The sequence below is a fragment of the Diabrotica virgifera genome, chromosome 7 (assembly GCF_917563875.1).
Source record: "Diabrotica virgifera virgifera chromosome 7, PGI_DIABVI_V3a".
In the NCBI taxonomy this organism is placed as follows: domain Eukaryota; kingdom Metazoa; phylum Arthropoda; class Insecta; order Coleoptera; family Chrysomelidae; genus Diabrotica; species Diabrotica virgifera.
This window is the reverse complement of record NC_065449.1, coordinates 207,074,963-207,101,123: the sequence shown is the minus strand read 5'-3', so window position 1 is coordinate 207,101,123 and position 26,161 is coordinate 207,074,963. Positions and strand designations below refer to the sequence as shown.

General features: G+C 31.3%; 1 protein-coding gene across 1 annotated transcript in view; it reads left to right on the top strand.

Annotated features, from left to right (window-relative positions):
- Positions 1 to 26,161, top strand: part of LOC114326238 (UBA-like domain-containing protein 2) — a 95,298-nt gene that overhangs the window by 13,000 nt on the left and 56,137 nt on the right. The window contains exon 2 of the mRNA XM_028274537.2: positions 6,101 to 6,175. Within this exon, the coding sequence (XP_028130338.1) occupies positions 6,101 to 6,175 (75 nt within the window). The remainder of the gene's footprint in view (positions 1 to 6,100; positions 6,176 to 26,161) is intronic.

Genomic DNA, 26,161 nt, shown 5'->3' with positions numbered 1-26,161 from the left:
TTTCTTCAAAATATCCGCCAGGATATATCTCAAAAATAATGATCACAAAATACATCCGTACTTCTAACATTTCACAATGAGTCCTTTGCGAGTGCGTGTTTTAATAATCGGAATAACCATCTTATATTAGGCCTTTAGCTTTAAATGATATTATTTAGTTAAAAGAATTAACTAAACAATAATTTTTTTTTTAACTAAGTTAATGGCACTGGCGTAGCCAAAAGACCAGTCATGTTTTCTTATAGTTTTATCAACCATTGCTTACTTATACTTACATTTATATACGTGGTACATTGAGTAACAATAATTTGTATACAATACAATATTGGTATGTTAGTAAATGCCTAATGATTTTGTTTGCATATTTTTATTATTATTTTTTTATGTATTTTTTTTTTGTTTTTTTTTTGGTTTTTTTTTTAAATTTTTTTATTTCTCTTCCTTTTATTAGGATTTATGTATTTTTTTTATTGTTTTGTTTTTTTATATTATTATTATTATTTTTTTATTTTTTAGTACATATTTTATTTTGTTGTTTGTCTTTTTTATTTATTTTTTTAATTATTTTTTCGGTTTAGGCTTACAATGAAAAAATTTTTTTTGTCTGTCGCAATACTGCTTACAATGTAATGTTAGTAGATTTTACATACTGATATATAATATTATAAATACTATTATCCTCTAATGTCAATAGATTTGAAACATTTATTGGAAATTTCATATTGTAAGATATTAAATTTTGATAAAGCTTGTCAATTTCTAATTTTTTTAAAGGACATTCTAAAATAATATGTTGTAAATCGGCAATTTCATCACAAAGACATTTATTATTATCTAACAAACCTATTTTACATTTATACACGGGAAATAAGGCATGATTACAGCGCATTCGACTTATAATCCGAATAATTGAACGATTACATATATTCTCAAACCATGGTTTGTCCCTTATTTTTGGTTGTATATTCTTAAAAAACTGTCCCTTCTCTCCTAATTCATATTTTAGCTGCCAATTTTCCTTTAGTTCCTTTCGAAAAATTGGAATAAAGTCAGACTCTGGTATTTTTGATCCGAGTATTCTTCCATTTTTCGCACCATTTTTTGCTAAAGAATCCACTTCTTCATTTTCTTCTATACCTGAATGGGCTTTGATCCATGAAATATAAATTTGTTTTCCCATACTTAATACATTGTGATACAATTCCAAAATATCAAGAAGTATATAATTTAAATTAGGATTTAAACAAAGGTTTTTAAGTTTTTCTACAGAACTTTTAGAGTCTGTGAATATAACAAATTTATCATCTTCTTGTTCTAAACACATACTAATTGCTAGTTTTATGGCAATAAGCTCTGCACTGAAAATTGACAACATTTCTGGTAGTTTGTATATTAACTTAATATTTTTAGAAGGGTAATAAACGGCACAACCAACTCCATGTTCCGATTTCGATCCATCAGTATAAATTTTTCCATACTCCTTCCACTTAACTGTACATTCCCGATAATGTTCTTTTTGTATAATATCACTGTTTTGACACAAGTATCTAACATTAATATGAGTCTTTACTGGATATAGAAACATTTCATAGGGATAATTCCATAAAGGGATACCATTGGATTGATAAAGTTGTTCATATCTGTGTACATTGGTAATAAAACTTTCAACTAATAACGGTGTTTTTTTCTTCTCCCAATATTTAGATGTCAAAACCATACTGGCTAAACTGGATATTTTAGCCAACACCTTAGATTTCTGAGAACTTAACTTTAATACGAATTTGTCAGACAAAAATCTTCTACGCAGGTTCAGTGGTGGTTCACATGTTTCAGCTTCCATGACGTCTATAGGCGTACTTCCCAAGTATCCAATACTGAGTCGAAGACATTTGTTTTTTATTTGATCTATTTTTTTAAGATTTGATTCCGCTGCTGAATGGTAAAATATAGAACCATAATCTAAAATAGATCTGACAAGTGTTTTATAAAACAGTAACATTATTTTTGGATCCCCTCCCCAGGAGGAATGACTGAAAGTTTTTAATAAATTTACACTATTTTCTGTTCTTTTGATTACATAATTTATGTGTTCTTTCCAATTTAATTTACAATCTAAAATTACTCCTAAAAATTTAGTAGAAGATTTGTAAGGAAATACATATTTTGATAACTTTATTTGAGAAGGACAACGAAATCTTTTTCTTGTAAAAGTAACTAATACTGATTTTTCTTCGGAAATTGATAAGCCATTATTAAAAGTCCAATTGTCTAAATTTTTTACTGCATAATTAAGTTGCTTATGGCCTATCTCAATGGATTTGTGACGAGTGTAAATAACAATATCATCGGCATATTGCAAAATAGATACATTTTGTGGGATGTCAACAATTAAATCACTTGAGTAAATTAAATATAATATAGGACTTAATATACCACCTTGTGGCAGCCCCATAGATGTTTGTCTGCATTCAGAGAATGAGTTATTTTCTCTGAAAAATAGATTTCTGTTGTTGTATAGAATATATACGTGTTTAGCTAGACTTTGAGGAATTCCCATTTGACACATTTTTAAATATAATATATCTAATTTTACGTTGTCATATGCCCCTTTTATGTCTAAAAATAAAGCTGATGTTGACTGGTCATTGGAAAGTGATAGTTGAATATCTGTAACAATATTGGCCAGGATTTCATATGCCGATTTTTTTTTTTCGAAACCCAAATTGAGAACTATGAATAAGGTTATTAGATTCTAAAAAAAATTCTAGTCGTGATTTTATCATTCTTTCATATGTTTTTAAAACACATGATGATAAAGAAATGGCCCTATATGACGATGCTTGATTTTTTGGTTTTCCTGGCTTAAGTATGGGAACTAAAATATAGTTTTTCCATTGTGAAGGTATGCCGATTTTATTTAACCAAATATCGTTTAGTAGATTTAGAAGCAAAATTTTTGCTGGTTTAGAAAGATTAAACAACATAGAATAATGCATATTATCAAAACCTGGGGCTGTATTGGCAGACTTTTTAAATGCCGTATCTAATTCTTGTTTTGAAAACTGATTGGTGAGATAATTGACACGTACTATGGTGTTCTGTCACCCCTGGACAATCAAGAAAGATTGGATCAGGTGATACATATGGAGGAGTTACAATGTTATGAAATTCCGCTCGCCATTCTTCTTGATCTGATTGAGTTTGATTAGAGATTTTGCGATTTTTAAAGTTATTTACCTTTTTCCATATAGTCTTAAGGGGTACTGATCTATTGAGAGATTTACAATAATTTATCCAGCTATCTTTTTTAGTTTGCTTAAAAGTTTTTTTTGCTATAGCATCAGTTCTTTTATATTCTAACAAATTATCTAATGTGGGATTATTCATATATTTATGAAAACTATTTTTTCGTTTCTGTACTAAATACTGGCATTTTTCATTCCACCATTGTTTATTTTGTATTTGAACATTGATTGGATTTAAATTTAGGTATAGAAAGGTTTGCTGTGGTTTCTACAATTTGTATAAAAGCATTATAATCACCAACTTCTGTTTTACTAAACTGTTCATGGGACTCCATATAATATAGATCCCAGTTAGCCTTTTTAATATTCCATTTTCTACAAGATAATGATTTATTAATTTTGGGAGACATATATATTTGTGTAATGCATGGAATATGATCAGACCCGTAAAGATCCTTCAATGTTTGCCAATGTAGTAAATGTTTTATACAAGGAAAACAAATTGTCAAATCGATAGCTGACTGAGTTTGTAAATAATTTCCTATAAATGTAGCTGTTCCATCGTTTAGATAGACAAGATTATTTCGATCTAGGGCTTTCATAAGTGTTATGCCGTAGCAGTCTGTGTTTGGCCCACCCCAAGCAATATTATGCGAATTAAAATCTCCTGTAAAGATTACAGGTGGCTTAAAAGAACTGAAGAATTTATCCCAAATATGCAAAGAAATTTTAGTTTTTGGTGGAACGTATAGCGATACAATAGTAATATTTTTTTTATCATTACATTTTACAATAATGGATGTTTGATTACAATTAGGTAGGAGAACAGAGATCGGTAGTTCCGTATACAAAAGTTTCGACTTAATAAGGATGGCCGTTCCACCACCACTGCGGTCTAAACGGTCATCCCTCACAATATTGTAGCCTGGAAGATTAAAATATTTATTGGATGTAAATCTAGTTTCTGACAAGCAAGCTATATCAATGTTTTTCTCATTTAACAAATATTGTAAGTTTTCTTTATTTGAATTTGCCGATTTAAGATTCCATTGACAAAGAGTTATCTGATCCATGTTCAAAAAGGTTATTTAAACTAGCTTTAATAATATTTGTAATTTCGTTTTCTTGTATATCGAATTTATTTTTGCTCTTTATTATATTTATGGTTGATAAAACTATCTGAAAAATTAAGTTTGAAATTTCATTACCTTCGTTTTCTGAATTATTTTCTTTTTGGATATTGGAAAGATATTGTTCTGTGCTCAAAATTCCTCCTTTTTTAAACGGAAGGTTAACTGAACTAACAATGGACTGGTGCTCTGACAATGTAGGATCGGGAGATAAAGGATACGACCTTTTACTTTTTTTTGGAAAGCTGTTTAATTGTGCTTGAGAATATGAATGTGGATTTGATCGTTGAGAAATGGGTCGCGTATTGGACTGGTACGATATTGGTGGAAATGACTTGGACGATGTAGACGGTACATGAGCATTAACTGAATTTAATAATGAATTTTGTTCTAGATTAGAATTAACTATTTTATTATCAATTGTGGTTGTAGTTAAATGCTTAGGTACTATATCAGCGTAACTTTTTTTAGGAACACTACTATTTGCATCCTTGAAGGAACAATTTGACTGTGACATAATTTGTTTAATTTTTTCTTGTCTATTGTATTCTGGGCATCTACTAAAATCGTTTGTAAAATGGTTTCCATTGCAAGAAAAACACTTTACTGTAACTTCTTCTGATGAGCAGGTTACTGTGTCATGATTCTGAGAGCATTACAAGCATCTTATTTTAGAACGACATTGCTTACCAATATGTCCGTAACGATAACAATTATTACACATTACAACCCTTTGTTTATAAACTTCTACTTCGTAAAGAACCTTATTTATTTCTACATACTTAGGTAGAGTTTGACTTTTGAAAGAAACCAAAATGGTACTTGTGGGTATTAATTCTATTTCGTTATTTGAATTTTTTATTTTTCGATTCATTCTTTTAACAAATTCAACTTCAAATTTACGATGAAAATCATAGGCCCTAATTTTATTTTTCAAATAATCAACTGGTAAATCTTTATCAATGTGTCTAATAATTCCCAAACGAAATATTAAAAATTTAGGAATGTATGCAGACAAATTTTTATTTTTTAAAATGTGTGATTTTATTAATATATTAGCACTTAAATAATCTTTCAACAATACCCGAATACGATTTTTCCCTATAGACTGTATTTGTTTTATTTTATTATCTAATTGCGGATATGATGTTAATATTATTTCTCCAATTTTTATTGCATTTAACTGCCCTGTATAATTATCCGTATTGTTTTCAATATAAATTTGAAAAGGAGCCGTGTCCGTAGACTGATAAAAGAATGTTGTTTTATCTTTTTTATCGTTGTCATTAGAAACCGATAAACTCGGTGTTGGATTTAAACTAGAATCTACAAACTTTTCTTTCGATACAAACTGATTTTTGTTGTTTTGTTCATTTGCATGTTTATTTATTAAAGGAGAATCTATAACTAAATTTAAATTATTTGAACCACTTATCTGATTTGCAGGATCTATATTTTCTCCAGGATCTGGTTGAGGAGGGGGTTTCCCCTCACTATCCACCTCCATATAGGTAAATGCACTAGGAACTCACAATATCCTTATAACTCTAACTATATTTATCAAATAATAATTAATATTACTACTATACTATTAATAATTGTTCTATACTTTAACGATGTTCTCACCTACGCTGTTGAAGTACGACTCTAAACAATAATTGGAAAACGTAATTTTCAAGATATTAGTGAATTATTATTAAGTAACCAACATTTTTTTTCTTTCAGACGGCACTAAGTATATTTTTTCAAGATGCTGCTCTACCTACCTGCCCTCCAGGAGCTTCAACACATTTTGGACAAGTATGTACTTTAGATAGCTTAATTACTTATACTCATTAGACCGGCTAGTAAACAGTTGCTCCATGTCACCTATTTCTTCAATTTACTTGTATTAAAAAGGCTGTCATTTATTCAGTCTGTTTTACTAAATCATACGTGCAAATACCCATACAACACGTGCAAATGATCAATTATTGTTCTTTCAAAGAAAATGATCAGAAGCTATCAATATCCGATTGTTTTAGTAATTGTATGTTGACCAATAATGATTCTTGGTCAACATACAATTACTAAAACAATCGGACATTGATAGCTTCTGATCATTTTCTTTGATTATGTAAAGTAATGTTCAAATCAGTTAGGCCACTCTGGATCTCATGGCCTCATTTGTATAGTTATTTAAATTATTTTATCTTTATAATTTATGTACAATAAATACAAAATAAATACTATAGCTGTTTCCTACAACAGTTGTGGTTTAATCACTATTATATCCTAGTATTCACGACGCAAAATGTCGATAAAATTACATTTTTATGGAGTATTGCGAAAAAAGAAATTAGATAACTCTGTTCAGCGCATATTGTATTCAAACATCCTGATATACAAGGTAGGTTCAATAAACTCCCGGTCTGTTATAAAAAGATTATGTACTATTTTTTGCGTGGTTCAATACATCTGTTACAACTATTGTAATATTTCTGTAATCTTGGAATTCACACTTGGAATTCACACAATCACACTTGGTTGAATTTCTAGTTTTCAAGTGGTACATATTTTGAAAGCCACATTATAGTTTCTACATTAATTATTGTACTTTATTTCAGTTGCCTGTTTCGCAGTTCTATCTGGCCATGGCTGTCTTCTTTCTTATCTTCCCCATGTTTGCTTCAGTAAATGTCCAGGTCTTAACTCCATATAATGTAGGATATTATACAAGAGTTAAACACTTTAGTTTTAAGTAAGCCGGTGGTCTCCAATAGACGCTGTAGGCTGCGTAGAGCGTGTATTGGGGACCACCCCCTAAGAGTTATGTTTTTTGTTTTTATCTTCCAGTATGTAATGAACGTCTTCTGAACTCGCATCCCATTCTTACTATCCTGCTTTTCAGTGGTAACATTTCGATATTACACATTTTGTGAAATATTTTTTACATGAATAGTTACTGCGGTTTGTCATCTCATATCTCAAATAATAATACGCCATGGTATTTTATAGCACCATATTTCGAAAGTTTCAATTTTTTAAGTATAACTGTTTTGTTGTACAGGTCTGTGGTCTTCACAGTAGTAAGCATGGAAAACACCACTGCTGATTATGTGAACTTCTTCGTTAATGATAATTTCTGGTGTTTCTGGTAATCGAAGTGATAACTCCATTTGTTATTCCTCTTAAGATAGTCAATTCTTGCATCCTTTTCGATGTGTTTCGAGTCTATTAATTCCTTCACACCCGCTCTTGTGACGGGTACTTCTTTCAAGACGACAGACTCAGTAAAACGCAGGTTAAAACAAAATAAATATATTCAATGTAATTATGTACAGATCAAAATAAAAATAAAATATAATTCTGTTTATCGTCCCGTTGCAGAGAAGTCCTCCCCTGGATAGCAGTCTGCAAAAGAAAAGCAAAATTAGTAACAAAACGAAATATCCTCACTGCAGTGTAAGATGCAAAACAGTCACGCGATTAAAATATTAATAACTTATCGGGAGCTCGTTCACTTCACTTGCTACCGTTTAGTTATGAGCCTGCGAATACTTCAACACGGTACACCTCGCTGCTCAAGTCGGCCTGCCTCGGTTTGCGAGGTCACGCCAGTACGGTGCACCTCGTTACTCAGGTCGGTCTGCTTCGCTCACTTCGCTTAGCTAGTATTGGAGCCCAGAGCTGTCGCTTCAAGGTTCTAGCTGTCGGTGCGTGCTTGCGGCGCATCATTACACTCTTTGACCTCTTATCTTCTTCAAGTGCCATCTTCGTTCCGAAGGTTGGCGATCATCAGGGCTATACATATTTTCGAAACTGCTGACCGAAACAATTCGTTGTTGCTACAGCTACACCACTCCCGTAGATTCTTTAGCCAGGAGTTTCGTCTTCTTCCTATGGACCTTTTTCCTGCTATCTTCCCCTGCATAATTATTCGAAGCAGTTCATATCTTTCGCCTCTTGTAATGTGTCCCAAGTATTTTAGTTTTTGTTTTTTGATCGTAAATATGACTTCCTTTCCTATATTCATTCTTCTCAAGACCTCGACGTTTGTGACTCTCCGTCCATGATATTCTCAAGATTCTGCGATACATCCACAGTTCAAATGCCTCTAATTTTTTGGTATCAATCTTTTTCAGCGTCCATGACTCCATTCCGTAGAACAGCACAGAAAATACGTAACATCTCATCAGGCGAAGTTTCATTTCAAGGCTCAGATCTCTTCCACAGAACACTCTCTTCATTTTAGTGAATATGGATCTGGCTTTTTCTATTCTTATTTTGATTTCTGCTGAGCTATCGTTGTCTTCATTTATTAAAGTGACTAAATATTTGTATTTGCTAACTCGATCGATAATTTCATTGTGTAAATATAAATTTTGGACATTTCGTGTTATTTCGATATTACCATAAATTTAGTTTTCTTTATGTTCAAAGATAGTCCATATTCTTCGCTGGAGTCTGCTATCTTATTCACCAATGTCTGTAGCTCTTCCAAGTGTTTCTGCGATCAGAACGGTGTCGTCGGCAAATCTCAGATTGTTTAATCTAACACCATTTATTTTAATACTTATGGATTGCTCAGAGAGTGTTCTGTTCATTACGTCTTCGGAATAGAGATTAAAACAGGGTTGGTGACAGTATACACTCTTGTCTCACACCTCGCTTTATTTCAATTTCTCAGTGGTATTATTCTCTACTCTCACTACTGCTTTCTGATTGTAGTACATATTTGCTATTAGTCGGATGTCTCGTTTATCTAAATTCTTTTCTGCCAGAAGTCTGATTAGATGATCATGCCGCACTTTATCAAAGACCTTGTTATAATCTATGAAACACATGAATACATCTTGATTTATGTCAAGACATCTTTGAGACAACGTTTAGTGCAAACAACGCCTCTCTTGTTCCGAGTCCATTTCGGAATCCAAACTGGGTATCATTGATGTCCATTTCCAGTTTTCTGTGTACTCTAGTGTGTATAATTTTCAGGAATATTTTCAGTACATGGCTCATCAAACTGATTGTACGGTAATCACTACATTGTTTGGCATTCATCTTTTTTGGTATAATAACAAAGGTGGATAAAAGCCATTCTTGTGGTATTTTTCCTGATGTATAAATGCTATTGAAAAGTTCAACTAAAATGTTGATCGAGTCTTCTTCTATCAGTTTAAGGATTTCCGTTGGTATTTCATCTGGACCTGGGGCTTTACCGTTTTTCATTCTTTTTAGTGCGTACATTACTTCGTCTTCCGTTATTTCTGGACCTTCGTCTCCTTGTATGTTACTTAGTTCAGATTGTTGTCTATCATCTGCAAAGAGTTCTTCAACATAGTTTTTCCATGTCTTCAACTGTTCTTGTAGTTCTGTTATTATGTTTCCGTTGACATTATACAGGATATTTGGCTGCTTACGTTTTTGTGTACCTGCAAATTTGGCTGCTTACGTTTTTGTGTACCTGCAAGTTCTTTCACTTTTTTATGTACATTAAAAATATCATGTTTTGCCTGCAATTGCTCTATTTCTTCACATTTTCTTTTATAAAAATCTTCCTTTGCTATTCTGATTTCTTTTTTGATTTCTTTCTGTATTTGTTTATACCTTTGTTCGTTTTTTCCTTTCATTATTATCCGATTGTCCATGAGAAGAAGGATTTTATCAGTCATCCATATTTGCTTTATTTTTGGTTTTTCTTTAGTCAGAATTTTCTTCGCAGGACTTGTTATCGCCATTTTTACGTTTTGCCATTTTTTATCTATGTTGTTCGTTGGCTGAGATATTTCTTTTTCATGAAGTATTTTCAAATTATTATTAATACATCTTTGCAGTTCCTCCTTTACCTCCAGGTTACATAAATGACTGACGTCTATCTGGTTTGCTCTTCTTTTGACCTCTTATAAAGCGCCATATTTCTTTTTGTAAACCATAAAATTCTTGCTCCAGTTATTTTGAGGAGAGTTCCCAGTGCTCGTCTTTAATTCTTCTTGCAAGTCGATGTGTTGCATTCTCTTGCAATAAGTTTGTTTGACATGCACTTCACGTAAGTTTTTTCCTTTTTCTTGCATTTTTGCTTCGCCCAGTTTTTCACTTTGGGAGAGACTTGCTTCGCTGCTTTTTAATGTTTTGGTAAAATGAATAATGTTTGCACTCGCACTATTTTTCAAGAGTTAGAAAGCATAGAAAATATGCAGTGATTAGGTATAAGTACTTGGCATCAAATTATTTTAGAAAACTTTAATCTTAATCCTATTAAGTACAGTCATTTGTATTTGAATGACGTCCTTCAGTTTTGAGATTTAACATACTGAATAACAGGTATAATAATTAAAGGAACAATAGATTAAAATTTATTAATTGCTACCTGTGCCGAAAACTTAATCACACCATTCAAATACAAATGACTTTGTTATAATTAAGATTAAGATTTTCTAAAATAACTTGATGCCAAGTATACTTATCTTCGTTGTACCATAAGTTTAGGACTGAATAATGCCCCTTTCTTTTCCAGTTCATCTCTAAATTAAGACATATCTCTCCTTGCGATATTTTATGAATTTTGTCAGCTATTACCCCGAGGAAGGTTTTACACTAAGCTGTTCATTAGGCTAAGCTCGTTCATTAGGCTGATAGCTCTATGGTCTCGATACCTTTTAGCTTCTCATGCTATAGGAATAAAGGCCCATCGCATCGTGTGGAATTGTCAGTGTTATATGGTTCCATTTATAATATCAGTTCAAGCTGCTATTCAATTACTTTTACAGCATGCTCCAATCTTTAATATTGTGACTGGCGTTTCTGGCCTAAGGCGCTCTTAGACCTGGATCCCGCGTACCAAAAAAAGTTGATTAATAGCAAGCTGAACATTTATTAATAGCTTAACGGTGTCTAGTCGGACAAACTTTGATGTACGGGAACATTGGAACAGGGGAAGTTTTAATTTTGGAACAGGTTAAACATTTGGAACGTCAGATTACGAAAACGCCCCATTAGACCAGGACTAATCTGTAAAAAAACGTGTATTTTTGGATGTGAGAGGTGGCATTCGGATTTTTTGCAGATAAAGTTAGGTGACACCTTCAGTAATAATACTTGACTTATGCCCCTTCTCAAATATGCCCGGAACATTAATAAAAAAATTAAAATATTTAAAAATTTCGAAAAACATCGATTTTTTTCTGCTTTCTTTGCTTATAATTTTAAAACGGTTCGTTTTGGAACGAAGTCGTAGAGAAATAAAATAAAGATAATTGAAATTTGTATGATATACGACTGGTCAAAAATGTCTTAAGGTATTACCTTTTCTGCAATATAGCAATAAATACAAAATAAGGGGGCAAAATACGCCTGTTGTTATTCAATGTTTCTTAACCACTTTGGTGGCACTTAGAACCTTAGTAATTCGCTTAGAAAATTCTTATAACTTACTTAAATGGTCTACCAGATTTCATTAAAATCGACCTAATAGATTTTGCATAATAAATTTGCAATGTAAATGTTTTTAAGAAAGTTCAAATTTTTTAAAATCTTTCTGAACCAAAAGTAGACCATTTAGAAGTCGGCTAATTTTTTTACATATAAAAAGGTGCTCTACCTATCTAATACACTTTACAGAAATAAAATCGGATTATTTAAGGGGCCTCAGCAATGTTTTAATATTATAAACAATTTTTTGGCTTATAAACAAATAGCTTTGTTTAATAATAAAAAAATTAATTTTTAGCAATGCAAATAATTAAAACCGGTATAATTTGATTTAAACTTTCAAATGCTGTCAGCAGAATTGCTATTTTATTTTTTAAACAAAAGTTATTCTCGTTCAAAAATTGCAATTTTTCGATATTTTGAACGTTTCACCGCGTTTATCTCGAAAACTATGCATCCTACGAAAAAACATTTTTTGCTTAGAATTACCCAAGAAATACAAAAAAATGTTTTATTTTGCGAAAAATCGATGTTATGTAATTCCTCAAGTTCTTTGTTTATAACAACCTTATCGACATCCGGATCAACTGTTACCCAAAAAATTCGTGGTCTAAGGGTCAAAATACATAAAAAAAACTTGGGTCCATCTAAATAAAGGAGCCCGTAGCACCCCCTCCTGGACACAGCACTAATTTGTTCATAAGCCAAAAAATTGTTTATAACTTTAAAACATTGCTGAGGCTGCTTAAATAATCCGATTTCAATTCTGTAAAGTGCATTAGATAGGTGGAGTGCTTCTTTATATGTAAAAAAATTGACAAATCTTTGTATGTTCTAGTTTTTATTGTGCAAGATTTTAAAAATTTTTAATTTTTTAAAAAAAGTTTAGTTTGCAAAATTATTATGCAAAGTCAATTTTAATGAAATTTTTTTTTGTTTTGATTCTGGCCTTGGTTTAGGACCTTTAGCCGCCAATGAAATTTGGTGGACGGTTTTAGCCCATTACAAAAATTTTCTAAGCGAATTAGGAAGGTTCCAAGTGTAACCTAAGTGATGGAAAAACATTGAATAAGGACAGGCTTGTTTTGCCCCCTTATTTTATATTTATTGCTATTTTGCAGAAAGGGTGTTAAATTAAGACATTTTTAACCAATCGTATCTGATAGAAAATTTAATTATCTTTGTTTTATTTCTATACGACTTTGTTCCAAAATGAATCGTTTTAAAGTTATAAGCAAAGTAGAAAAAAAAACGAAATTTTTTAAAATTTTTAAATATTTTATTTTTTTTATTAATGTTCCGGGCATATTTGAGAAGGAGCATAAGTCAATTATTATTAACGAAGTTATCACCTAACTTTATCCGCAAAAATCCGAATGCCACCTCTCACATCCACCTAAAAACAGATCCTTCCTGGACTACCATGTATTTTGTCGGACAAAACTTCCAATTAATTTGTTACCATTTTATTAAACTCTCATGCATAAATCAGACTGCTATTTATTACCAATATAATTCCTGTCATTTGACATGTTCCATGTGTCGGACTTATTATATAAAGGGTAACAAATCAATTGGAAGTTCTGTCCGACAAAATACATGGGACGTTTTCGTAGTCTGACGTTCCAAATTTTTAACCTGTTCCACAATTAAAACTTCCCCTGTTCCAGTATTCCCATACATCTAAATTTGTCCGACTAGACACTGTTAAGCTATTAACAAATTTTCAGCTTGCTATTAATCAACTTTTTTTTGGTACGCGGGATCCAAGCCTATCTATTTTTCTTACTTGATATATTTTCACGAACTTGTCAAAATGTCTTTCCAGTTGCTAACTGGCTAACACTAATAATGGCTAACACTAAACTAACACTACATACTAATTCCCTTTGAATATTAACATATTTTATAATATAGTCGTTGCATTATTTAGTATAGAGTAAAATTTTTGGTGTTCACCTTGTACAATCGAATAATATGGAATTTGATTCATTTATAACAAGTTTATTATGACAAACATTTCTAAATTTATTAGTTTTGGAATGATAATCGGATTTTATTTTTAAATTATGTTGTAACATTATCGGACTCATTCAATTAACAGCAGAAATATCATTGTTTATCAGGATTGCAGTAAGTAATTCCGGGTGGATATTTTTTAACCTTATGAAAATTGGTAAAATTTGTATAATATATAGTGTGACCAACTCCAATTCAGTCGAATTCGGGACAAGGCAGAAAAAAATACATGAAATCCGGGACTTTTCAATGAAAATCGGGCTATTTTTTTTTAATACAAAACTTTAATATCAGGATTCAGCCACAACTGGTTGTAATGATAATTACATTTTTGTTAGTTTTTGACGTTTTTGACATCCAATCTGGAAATCGTTCTCAAAAAAGGAAAAATTAGAAAATCAACTGATGTTCGATTTCAATTATAGCTTAATCCCAACAAAGATATAATTGTCTCACATGCCACAAGAAAACAGCTTCAGAACATTTTTATGTTGATAACTTCTTACTATCATATTTGTCGAACGATTGAATTTGCTTAAAAATGAGAAGAAAACCTTTTAAAAGCAATCCATTCATACTTTAAGTTGACCTCACCGAACAAAATATATTCATTGCTATTGTTTTTGAATCGTCTTTTCAGAAGACGATAATTAAAATACAGAAACGAAAAAAAGTCCACAGTTTGAGTTTTCGTAGAACTATAATATCACGATATAAAATGGCATTTTGGATGTGGTAGTATTACACACTAGAAATTGTCGACTTTTTTTCATCTCACCAATAATTCAATTTGATGTGAAATCTTAGAAGAATAAATAATTCAAAATTTCAATATAATTTTGCCAAAAACTTGAAAATTCGGATGGTCCGGAAGCCTTGTCCGGGACGCCGGGACACGACTTCGTAATTCGGGCCATGTCCCGGATTTTTCGGGCTAGTTGGACACACTAATAATATACAAAAATATTAATATTATTAATATTTTTTATTTTTTTAACGAAAACTTTTTTTTTGTTTTGATTCTGGCCTTGGTTTAGAACCTTTAGCCACGAATTACATATAAAATTATTATTCGTTCATACAAAATTGTCCAGTATACACTTAAAAATAAAGAATAATAAAAAATAAAGCTTACAAATAACAATGTCTACTTACTATGTTAATAAATACAACTATGCTAATTATTATTTTTTTTTTCACTACGATAGGAACTAAACCCGATTCAACCTCTCGGAGATTTAGAACCTCTTAGTGATTTTTTTTAATATTTTTTTTTAATATTATTTTTTAATTATTTTAATTTTTATTTTTTTTATACAGTATGTCCCTGTAAGTTGTATCCATATGGAAAACTTTTTTATTATTAATTATACGAAAAAAAGTTATTCTTTATAAAAAGTTCTGCATGGTTCAAAACCTAAGATTCAACCATCATAAATCAAATTTTATGAATATTATACGAGGTATGTCAAAAAGTTTGAATTTCACTCAAGAGTAAAGTAGCTTTATATTTCACAATATTGAAAATTGCTATTATGAAAAGTTGTTTGGAATTAAAAACTATATTTTAATATGCAATTACATCGTTCTAATTATTGAAGAACTTTTTTTTTTTTGAAAAATTATGGATAACTCGGTTATGGCAATTCTGATAACTCTTTTATTATGAATTTTACGAAAAAAAGTGATTCTTAATAAAAAGTTCTGCATGGTTTAAAACCGTGGTTTAAATATGAATTTCGCTCAAGAGTAAAATACCTTTATTTTTCACAATATCGAAAATTGTTATTATGAAAAGTTATTTAGAATTAAAAACTATGCTTTAGTATGTAATTACATCCTTCTAATTGAATTATTCTGAACTAAAAGGTACTTTACTTTTGATTTAAATTTATCATTTTTGACATACCTCGTATAAAATTGATAATATTTGATATGAGATGGTTGTATTTTAGGTTTTAGACCATGCAGAACTTTTTATTAAGAATCACTTTTTTTGGTAAAATTAATAATAAAAGAGTTATCTGAATTAAAATAACTGAAAATAATGTTAGTTTACATAAATTTTCAAAAAAAATTTTTCAATTAGAAGGATGTAATTGCATATTAGAATATAGTTTTTAATTCCAAACAACTTTTCATAATAGCAATTTTCAATATTGTGAAAAATAAAGCTACTTGAGTGAAACAAAGCTCTTGAATGAAATTCAAACTTTTTGACATACCTCGTATAATATTCATAAAATTTGATATCTGATGGTTGAATCTTAGGTTTTGGGCCATGCAGAGCTTTTTATGAAGAATAACTTTTTTTGTAAAATTAATAATAAAAAAGTTTTCCATATGGATACAACTTACAGGGACATACTGTATATATTTTTTTTTATTTTTTTTAAATTTTTTATTTATTTTTTTTTAATCTTTTTTTTATTATTTATAAATTTGCAAAGTCTGTTCGTTCGTTCGTGCGTCGCCGCTCCTGCAATACATAGAGCCGATTTACCGATGGATTCTCATTCGGTATCTGTAACCATCTTCGAGATAACGGACCTCAAAGTCAAAAATGTGACGTCACAATCATTCTTCAAATATTTCTTTTCTGCCGACACAGCTAAACGTCAACTCAAATCGTTGCTAGTAGGCTAGTTTTAATCTGAATTTGTTAAGCAAACCATAGGTTATTTACATTTGAGTTTGGCACTTCGTCAATGTCAAACTAAATTTTAAATTAGGTATTAATAAAATATAAATGACATTTGATAGTGAATTTAATTATGATATAAAATAAATAAGATGTTTAAAAATACAATTTTAGTATATTTTGAAAGCAACAATTTATTAACAACTTTAAAATGGTTTGTACGAGTATACGGCCTTCCCTTTAAGAGCAAACAGTAGCGAGCAACAGGTAGCAACAAACGCGTTCCAAGATTGCGGCTCTAATTTTAAATATTTTGTCGAGATATTTGGCACACATATTCGTAATTTAATAAAGAATGGCGGTACAGAGCCCAATTTCAGAAATATGTTAGTACGTGGAAATTACTCTATAACTAAATAAAATATTGAAAAAAGAAGCCTGTACCGCCATTAAGAAAGACAAAAAATACACTTTCTTCAAATAAACTTTTTTATCCGGTGCCTAGATTTTGTGTCACATTGGAACTACTAAAAATCGATTTTTTTATGACAAGAAATCGAACATCACTGACTTGGCAACATTTCGCGCCTGTGTATAAAAATTATTGTTTTTGATAGTATAAAGGTCACTGTCAGTGTCGAATTATCGACGCACTGTTGCCTCACTTTTGAAAGTTCGCGGAACTTTCGCAATCTTGGACCGTGTTTGTTGCTACCTGTTGGTTGATCGCTACTGTGTGCTCTTAACGGGAGTACCTACTAATAATAAATTGACTCTTCCATTTCCATCTATTGTTAACGATTCAAAACACTTTACTATACTTCATCAGTAATTACATTTTTCGCCAAATTAAAGAAAAATATGGGTTACTTTATTAAGACAATAATTAAAAGCTTCATGTAACTTTATTTATAACCATATTCTTCTTCTTCACGTGCCATATCAGAATTATCCGACGTTGGCGATCACCATTGCGAAGGCTTCTCGATTTATATCCATATACCTACATATTTATAATTATGAAAACCATTTTTAATAATTTTCGTCAAAGTTGACGTAAACTGACAAGTATTTCTGAACATATCTGAATTAATCATAGACATGCACTGTATCTCTGTCCTTTAGAGACCACTATGATGACAATAATTTTGGATCACTGGATATTTATGTCCATATTAGTATCCATATGTCACTTAAGTTGCACATTATATTATGGGAAACTTTTTTATTTTTAATTTTACGAAAAAAAGTTATTTTTCATAAAAAGTTCTGCATGGCTTAAAACCTAAGATTCAACCATCATATCAAATTGTATCTATATTATACGAGGTCTGTCAAAAAATATGAATTTTGCTAAAGAGTAAAGTATCGTTATTTATTTCACAATATTGAAAATTATTGTTATTATGAATTGTTGGTTGGAATAAAAAATTATGTTCTAATATATTAGGTCTGGATCCCGCGTATGACAAAAAAAGGTGATTAATAGCAAGCTGAAAATTTGTTAATAGCTTAAGGGTGTCTAGTCGGACAAACTTTGATATATGGGAACACTGGAACAGGGGAAGTTTTAATTGTGGAACAGGTTAAAAATTTGGAACGGTCAGACCACGAAAACGGCATATGTATTTTGTAGGACAGAACAGACTTAAACTCTTCGAACAGAGATTAAACTCTCATGCAAAAATCAGACTGCTATTTATCACCAAATGGGCATTTTAATGAGTGGAACATGTAGAATATGTCCGAGAATATGTCAAATGACAGGAATTATGACAGGTGATAAATAGCAGTCTGATTTTTGCATGAGAGTTTAATCTCTGTTCGGAGAGTTTAAGTCTGTTCTGTCGGACAAAATAAATGAGCCGTTTTCGTGGTGTGACCGTTCCAAATTTTTAACCTGTTCCACAATTAAAACTGCCCCTGTTCCAGTGTTCCCATATATCAAAGTTTATCCGACTAGACACCCTTAAGCTATTAACAAATTGTTAGCTTGTTATTAATCAACTTTTTTTTCATACACGGGATCCAGACCTATATGCAATTACATCCTTCTAATGAAAAAAATTGAAGATTTTTCTGAAATTATGGATACCAACATCATTTTCATTTATAACTCTTATTTTTAATTTGACGAAGAAAAGTTATTCTTCATAAAAAGCTCTTCATGATCTAAGATTTATGATGCAACCATCATATATCAAATTTTATTAATTTTATACGAGGTGTATAAAAAATATGAATTTCGATCAAGACCTTTATAATTCACATTTAAATTAGAATGATATAATTGCACATTAAAACATAGTTTTTAATTATAAATAACTTTTCATAATAGCAATTTTCCATATTATGAATTTAAATACATAAATAAAGTTTTCATTATGATAATGCTCGCATTTTCAGCTTGTTTAATATTAAGCCGACATTAATTTTGCTCATATTTTTTCCAATATGAATTGAAATAAGAGCACTAATACGGATTCTACTAGGAGTATTGTTTTGCAAAATGTTCTTAATATACAATGTACCTACTGCGTTTTACTCCCTTTTAGTATTAGTTCAAATAAAAATTATCTTTACCCAAATATTTGCTCTAATCTAACTTATCTAAAGTACTTTCTATATATAGGTTTCAGATACAGGCCTCTCCCTCCGACTTCCATTTTTATTTGTTCATTACGATTTTAATCCATCTTGGACGGCATGTCTCGTTAAATCATCAGCTTACCTCATTTGTGGTCTTCCTTTGGGCCCTTTTGATTACCAGGGTTCCCGGTTCAGAACGTTCCATCCATTGTACTTCTGCCTTACAGCCTGTAAATTTCCAAATGATGTCTTCCATTTTCGTAACATTCTGTATCCATTCGTTATATTTTCTGTCTTTCAAGCGTATTCTGCGTATTTGGCATCCGCATTTCATCACTGGTGTGATTGTGTGATGCATTGGCCGAAGTGTTTTTGCAAGAACGAATAAATCAGTTCATAAACTTTATTAAACACATTACAGAGAAAGCATTAGAATACAATTGACCCGCATTCCCATATTTGATTGACCTTAAGAAGGCATTTAACGGAGTAAGACTTAGTAGTCGTAGACGATCAAGTAGATAAAGAAGTAAAAGTTCAAGTACAAAGAGCAAATAGATTGGCGGGATACCTTAACATTATATGACGTAACCGACACATTAACTGTGAGATAAAAGCAATAATCTAGACCTAAGATGAAGACCAAATCAGGAGTAACGAGATAAGAACAAAATGTAATGTACACAGTATAAACAACTGGACACTAAATAGAAAAAAGAATATTTGAACAATCATATCAGTAGAATGGGGGACACAAGTGTCGTTAAAATAGCAAGGAACACGAAGAAGAACACTTCTTGTAGGGCTTGGTTAAATAGCTTTTATGATAATATGTCAACACGACAAGCGACGAAACAAAAAACGCATAGCAATAGCTATCTGAACTGTTCACGGTCCTCAGAAACATTTAAAAAATAAAAATATATAACGTTATAAGACCTTAATAAGACCGGTTTGGATATATGGGGCTGAAACCTGCACCTTACCTCAAAATGATGAAATACTTCTTGGTATTTTTGAGAGAAAAATTCTTAGAAAGATTTTTGGGGATGTAAATGAAACTGAGCTATGGCGTCGAAGATACAACTTTGAACTGTATCAGTTATACACCGATCCAGATATTGTGAAATTCGTTAAAGTGCAGAGACTTAGATGGGCTGGACCCATTGCAGGCATTGGGATGTCAGATCACGAATACACAAAGAAAGAGATTAACATTTTCAGAACCAGAGGGCGCAAGAAGTAGAGGACGACCACGAAGAAGACCTGAAGATTCTAAGGGTCAGAAGATGGACTGAAGTTGGCAGGAATCGACAGGAGTGGCGACCTCTTTGCGAGCAGACCAAGATCCACAACGGATTGTCGAGCCACTGATGATGATATTATGTCACCTTGCCTTGTAGACGGAGAGGCAGCGCTAAAAAATCTATTTGAATTTACTAAAGCTAGATTTTTCACAGTTAATTACTGTGAGTGTGTAGAGAAACATACTGCGGTCGGTCCAGCGAAACGTAGAACAGGGGATACTGAGAGGGTATCAAAGTTGCTTTCCTACGAAGGTAATTAATCCATTTACTAAGGCTGAAAATCAGTACACACATTCTAAATTAAATATAAATAAAAGTTATTATAGTCGGTCAGCTGTATGACGGGACAGAGCCGGTCGGTCGGCCCCAATAGTCGATTGAGGAAATGAAGCATTTTGGCTCGCAATTTTTTCGTCCAGCATGGATTTACTTGAAATTTTCACAGAAGGTAGGGAATAGTCCAAGGATCATTTTCTATATCATGCCGCTATCATACGGTATGTCAATGTATCATGCCACTCGGTTTATTATACCGTTTGAATACAAATCGCAAGGAAATGACCTCATTTATTGAAGAAAAAATTGTGGAAAAGGAAAAAAAGACTATGTACCGTGTCATAAGTCGATAAAAACAATGGCAATAATGCACGAATTGGGCTTTAAATTATTGCTTCCGCACCCACTGTATAGTCCAGATCTGGCACCCAGCGATTACCACTTTCTTTCGGATCTAAATAAAGATGCTCTGTGGTGAGAGATATTGCTCTGATGAGGAAGTAATCGTCGAAACTTAACTGAAGCCTATTTTGAAGGAAATAAAATTGTTACAAAAAAAGTTGTTTTACTAGTTGGGCTTCGGACTTATTGACCGACGTAATACACAGTGTGTCGCATTTAAGATGAAAACGCCCCTATATTTCGGCTATCAAAATAAATACAGATTGAAATTTAGCACATTCATACAGGTTGATGGTTCAAATTTTTTAAGATAGTCAACTGAAATTTAAATTTTAAACCCGGCCTACTGCGAATACACAAACCGGGTGAATTTTCGATATTTTGCTTCGCATTAGAGATATCAGAAAAAGTTGATTTGCAAAAGATGCTGTCTCGAGATGCATCTCTGGACAGCCAATGCTAGGTATTAGGATCCTGACTATACTGAAAAAACTAAAAGTGCGAATTTTGTTATGAAATTTGGCATGTGGAGTTATAATATTTGGAACAACTTTTCCAAATAACCTTTTATCGATATCTCTAATGCGAAGCAAAATATCGAAAATTCACTATATTTGTGGATTCGCAGTAGGTTGCGTTTAAAATTTAAATTTCAGTTGACTGTTTTAAAAAATGTGAACCACCAACCTGTATGACTGTGCAAAATTTATTGTCTTCAGAGTCTTCAAAAAGTGTCTTCATCTTAAATGCGACACACTGTATATTTAATCATTAATACCAGACAGATAGTCATGATAAACCGTGAGAATATTATAATAAGGGAAGTGCTACACCAACATTCTTAGCGATGTTTTACCTGTTACAGGTATGTTTAAATACCTACTGTTGTAGAATTTGTACGACTGATTAGATTACAATGGGTTTTTAAAATTTATTATAAATTTAAATGTCGTTATCTGACAAGCCAAAAATAACGATGTTTGCAAACCAGCTGTAGTTGTATCGTTTTGGATTATTGATCATCAAATTAAGTAAAAATAAAAAACAAGTAATCATATCTTCCAGTCAAACAAAGGGAATTTTTAAATTGAAATTACTTAAATGGCATTACAATTAATTTAATGGAAGAATTTTTGATGTATCGTTTATTATAATACCCGGGCACCGTATGGCACTGTCAAATAGATATCTCGGTTGTATTGAAAAATTTCAAATAAAAATAACTATTTATTTGTATTTTGCATAAAAATACCAGTTTTGTAAATAACTGATTTAATATCATTTTCTGTTGACCTTTAATCAAATTTTATAACAGATACTTTGACTACGTCAAAATAAAATTGGAATTACCGTTAGTTTTTATCTTAAAAAAAAATAAATTGTGAGCTGTTCGAGCTTATACATACACCTTTTTTTAAATAGTTACATCTTTTTTCCTTATATGGTTGAATTATGTTCAAGCATATTTCCATCGTTTAATTTTAAAAGGAAAACATTTCGTATTTTTACAAAACTGTGCTTGTGAAGTTCTGAAGCTTGGTAATTAGGGCAGTCAATGAAGTTATTTGGCTCCGAATTCCATCCTACTACATCGATGTACTTGATATTTTCACAATAAGTAGAGAATAGCTCAAGAAACAAAGTCTACCCTATGTCGATGTGCGCTTTTATCTTAGGGGTGGTTCCCACCCCTAAACATTTTTGTTTAAAACAGTTTTGTTTTTGTAAAAAACTATACAAAACATTTTTGTAGCTTATAAAAAAACAAAGAGATTCGTTCCTTCATATATCTTCTAGTTATATTACAAAAAGAGATATGGTAGGTGAGAAGAGTTTGTTTTTTTTTGGTGCATGAGGAAATCGGTGTATTCAACTTGAAATAAAAGAGAAACGGTCGATTTTAGTTGTATAATGCTACCAATACCTTTTGTAGTAATTGAAAAGACCTTTAGAATGAGCCACATTAAATGTCGATTCCATTCTAAGTAAGCGAGATATACTGCCAAAAAAATTGATGACTAATGAAATTAAAAAAAAATGTGAAGTACATTTAACCCCTCGTCCATCAGAATTTAAATGCATCGTTTTCCTTCTATAATACTTTTTATTATAGTGTTATTTCTATGTTCAAAAAGTTAGACGGGTTTAAAATGGATTGTTTTTGAAAAAAAAAATAAGATCAAATTATAGAGCGTATTTTTAAATTTTCTTAAGAATCTTCCTTTTTCTCCATGTAACTCAAAAATGATAAGAAATACGAAAAAAGGTACCACACAAAAATGTAGAATTTTGTTGAGTAAAAATTTTGTTTTATGTTTCATTATTGTATCTTATCATTTTCAAGTTACATGTAGAAAAATAAGATTTTTAAGGAAATCTAAAAATGCGCTCTATAAATTGATCTTATTTTTTTAAAAACCATTCATTTTAAACCCGTCCAACTTTTTGAACCCGTCCATAAGACTATAATAAAAGGTATTGTAGAAGTAAAATGATGCATTAAAATTCTGGTGGATGAGAGGTTAAATATACTTCTCATTTTTTCTTAAAATACATTAATCATCAATTTTTTTGCAGCGTATCTCGCTTAGTTTGAATGCAATATACTTTTAATATTGCTCATTTTAAAGATCTTTTTAAGCACTACAAAAGGTGTTGTTAACATTATATACCTAAAATCGACCGTTTGTCTGTTATTTCAAGTTGAATACAACGATTTGAGCATTCACCAAAAAAAAACAAACTATTTTCACCTACCATGTCTCTTTTTATATTATAACTAGAAGATTTATGAAGGAACTAGTGTCTTTGGTATAAGCTACAAAAATGTTTTTTTATAGTTTTTTTTAGTTAGATGCATATAGCCCAGTAAATGAACGGGAAATTCGGCGATACCGTGTAATTTTCAGGGGCAACTCCGAATTGCATGAAAATTTGGAAAGTTAAAATTGTGCCGTTGGTTGGTTTTGCTTGGGTGGTGACCGACACCCCTTGTTGGGGGTGAAAAAACATACGTTCAAGATAAGACCGGAAATGGACAAATTGACTGATTTTAAGCAAATTTTGTTCTATAGAGTTTTTTACTTACGTCAATACTTTTTGAGTTATTTGCCATAGAAAATGTTGATTTTTCGAAAAAAAAAAAAACTACGTTTTTAGACGGTTTTTCGCAAATAACTCAAAAAGTAAATATTTTATCGAAAAAAATATCCTAGCAAAAGTGTAGCTTATAAAAAACCCAAAGTTGTAGCTCATGAAAAATACGTTCTTATTCGTCTAATTCCAAATCGAATATTTCAAGGTGAAATCACCGAAAAATTAAGCACTTTTCGGGAAAAACCCATTTAACCTTTTTTAAAGTGTTGATAAAGAGCTTTGTTTTAATTGTTATCAAAAGTTTTAGCATTAAAAATAAGCGAGCTACGCTCAAAATAAAGTTGGCCCTCTTTTTTTTTGTAAAAAATCATGAAAATCTCGCCGTGTTTAGCTCTCCAAATGAAATTAATCGCTACCGCTTTACAAACAATTTACTTACCTATCTATTTTTTATATGATCTGTCAGTCTCACCGGTTTAAAGTGTTTATTTTTGAAAGGGTTATAATTGAGAAAGCTTGAATAGGTCACTAATCACGAGTGTATGCAAATTTTGAACAGCCATATCTTAACCAATTTTTGTCTTACGGAGAAACAAAATGAAACTAGCATATTTATAATAGCAAAACCTACATTTTTTTACTCTTTAAGATTTTTCTTATCACTAATACTTTTTAAGAAGTTATTTTGAAAAAATGAAATTTTTCAAAAATTTTTAGAAAATTTTTTTTACTATAAAACCAAATGTTTTTAAAAATAAGCACTTCAAACCAATCAAACGTACAGATCATATAAACAATACACATACAGTTAAAATAGATGGTAAAGTCAAACGATTAATTTCATTTAGGGTGCTAAATAGAGGGAGGTTTTCACGATTTTTTTTTTACCAAAAAAAAGGGACCAACTTTTTTTTTTCAGTGTAACTCGTTTATTTTTGACGATGTAAACTTTTGTAAAAAACAAATAATAAGCTTTTTTTCGATACTTTAAAAATGTTAATAAGGTTTTCCCGAAAAACGCTTCTTTCTTCGGTGATTTCGCGTTGAATTACTCGATTTGGAATTAGACGAATAAGAACGTATTTTTCATGAGCTACAACTTTGCTTCTACTCAATTTGTAGACTTTACTGGTACACCATTTTTTTCGTTTTTTATAGGCTACACTTTTGCTAAAAATATTTTTTTCGATATAATATTAACTTTTTGAGTTATTTGGGAAAAACGGTCTGAAAACGTAGTTTTTTGGTCGAAAAATCAACATTTTAAATCGCGAATAACTCGAAAAGTATTGACTTACGTAAAAAACTTTATAGAACAAAAGGTGCTTAAAATAAGTCAATTTATCCATTTCCGGCCTTATTTTAAACACACGTTTTTCACCCCCCGAAAAGGGTTAAATGTCACCCCACAAGTAAAAGCAACCAACGGCACAAATGCAACTTTGAAGTGGAGGGTAAGTAGAACCTAAATCGAAATTTTAATGCAATTCGGAGTTGCCCCTGGAAATTACACTCCAAAACGGTCATTTATTGGGCTAATAGTTTTTTTAGATATTTGCAAAAAACCGTTCGAAAAGGTGTTATGTTTCAATGAAAATGGCCAATTTTCAACCACGAAGAACTCAAAAAATATTGAGTTTTCAAAAAAAAAATATAGAACAGTATTTGCTTACAATTATGTTCTCTAGCCACTTCCGTGGTTATTGTAACCAAGAAATTTTCTACCTCCGAGAAGGGGTGGGAACCACCCCCAAGATAAAAGCACACATCGGCATAGGGTAGACTTTGAATTAGGAAGTAGAGGCTACTCCCAAAATTTCATTAAAATTCATGCAGTAGGATAGAATTCGGAGGTAATATCCTATTTTTGCTCCCATTGACTGGCGTAAATATGTGTATTGTATATCCATTAGCCGGTGGTCTCCAATAGACGCTGTAGGCTGCGTACAACGTCACGCCGCAGGAAAATCATTTCCGTTACTTTTAATAAACTTTGAAGGACAAAAACTATCTTATAACCGAAAATATTTAGAAAAGAGTAATTAT